The sequence below is a fragment of the Trichoderma harzianum genome (assembly GCF_003025095.1).
Source record: "Trichoderma harzianum CBS 226.95 unplaced genomic scaffold M431scaffold_45, whole genome shotgun sequence".
Classification (NCBI taxonomy): domain Eukaryota; kingdom Fungi; phylum Ascomycota; class Sordariomycetes; order Hypocreales; family Hypocreaceae; genus Trichoderma; species Trichoderma harzianum.
Genome location: NW_020209293.1, coordinates 25,049 through 25,357, shown reverse-complemented (window position 1 = coordinate 25,357; position 309 = coordinate 25,049). Strand labels below are relative to the sequence as shown.

The 309-nt window shown below is 43.6% G+C and overlaps 1 protein-coding gene across 1 annotated transcript in view; it reads left to right on the top strand.

Annotated features, from left to right (window-relative positions):
• M431DRAFT_551823 (glycoside hydrolase family 28 protein) overlaps window positions 1-309 on the top strand; it is a gene marked incomplete at both ends in the record, with an annotated part of 1,425 nt that extends 1,116 nt beyond the window's left edge. The window contains one exon of the mRNA XM_024921355.1: window positions 1-309. This exon is cut by the window's left edge and continues 1,116 nt beyond it. Coding sequence (XP_024767165.1) covers window positions 1-309 — 309 coding nt within the window.

The following is a 309-nucleotide window of genomic DNA, read 5'->3' as shown; positions in this document are numbered from 1 at the left end:
AAAGATGTTACGATTGACAATATTCGTATTGAGGACTTTCGTATTGGCATGTTATTCAACTTCAAAGTGTTCTTTAACCCGAAGTANNNNACAGCGCCAGGCCGGGGTATTCAGAACCTTAAGATTAAGGATGTCTCTTATAATGGGACAGGGGAGGTCATGTCAATCATGGCAGGATATAGCGATGAGCGGAGCATGGAATTCGTGGACTTTCAAGGCCTCATCTTTAATGGCAGGGAGATTTGGGATGGTATGGCAAAGCCTACCTGGTACCAAACTGCAGATACTTTACCAATGTTTGTTGGTGCA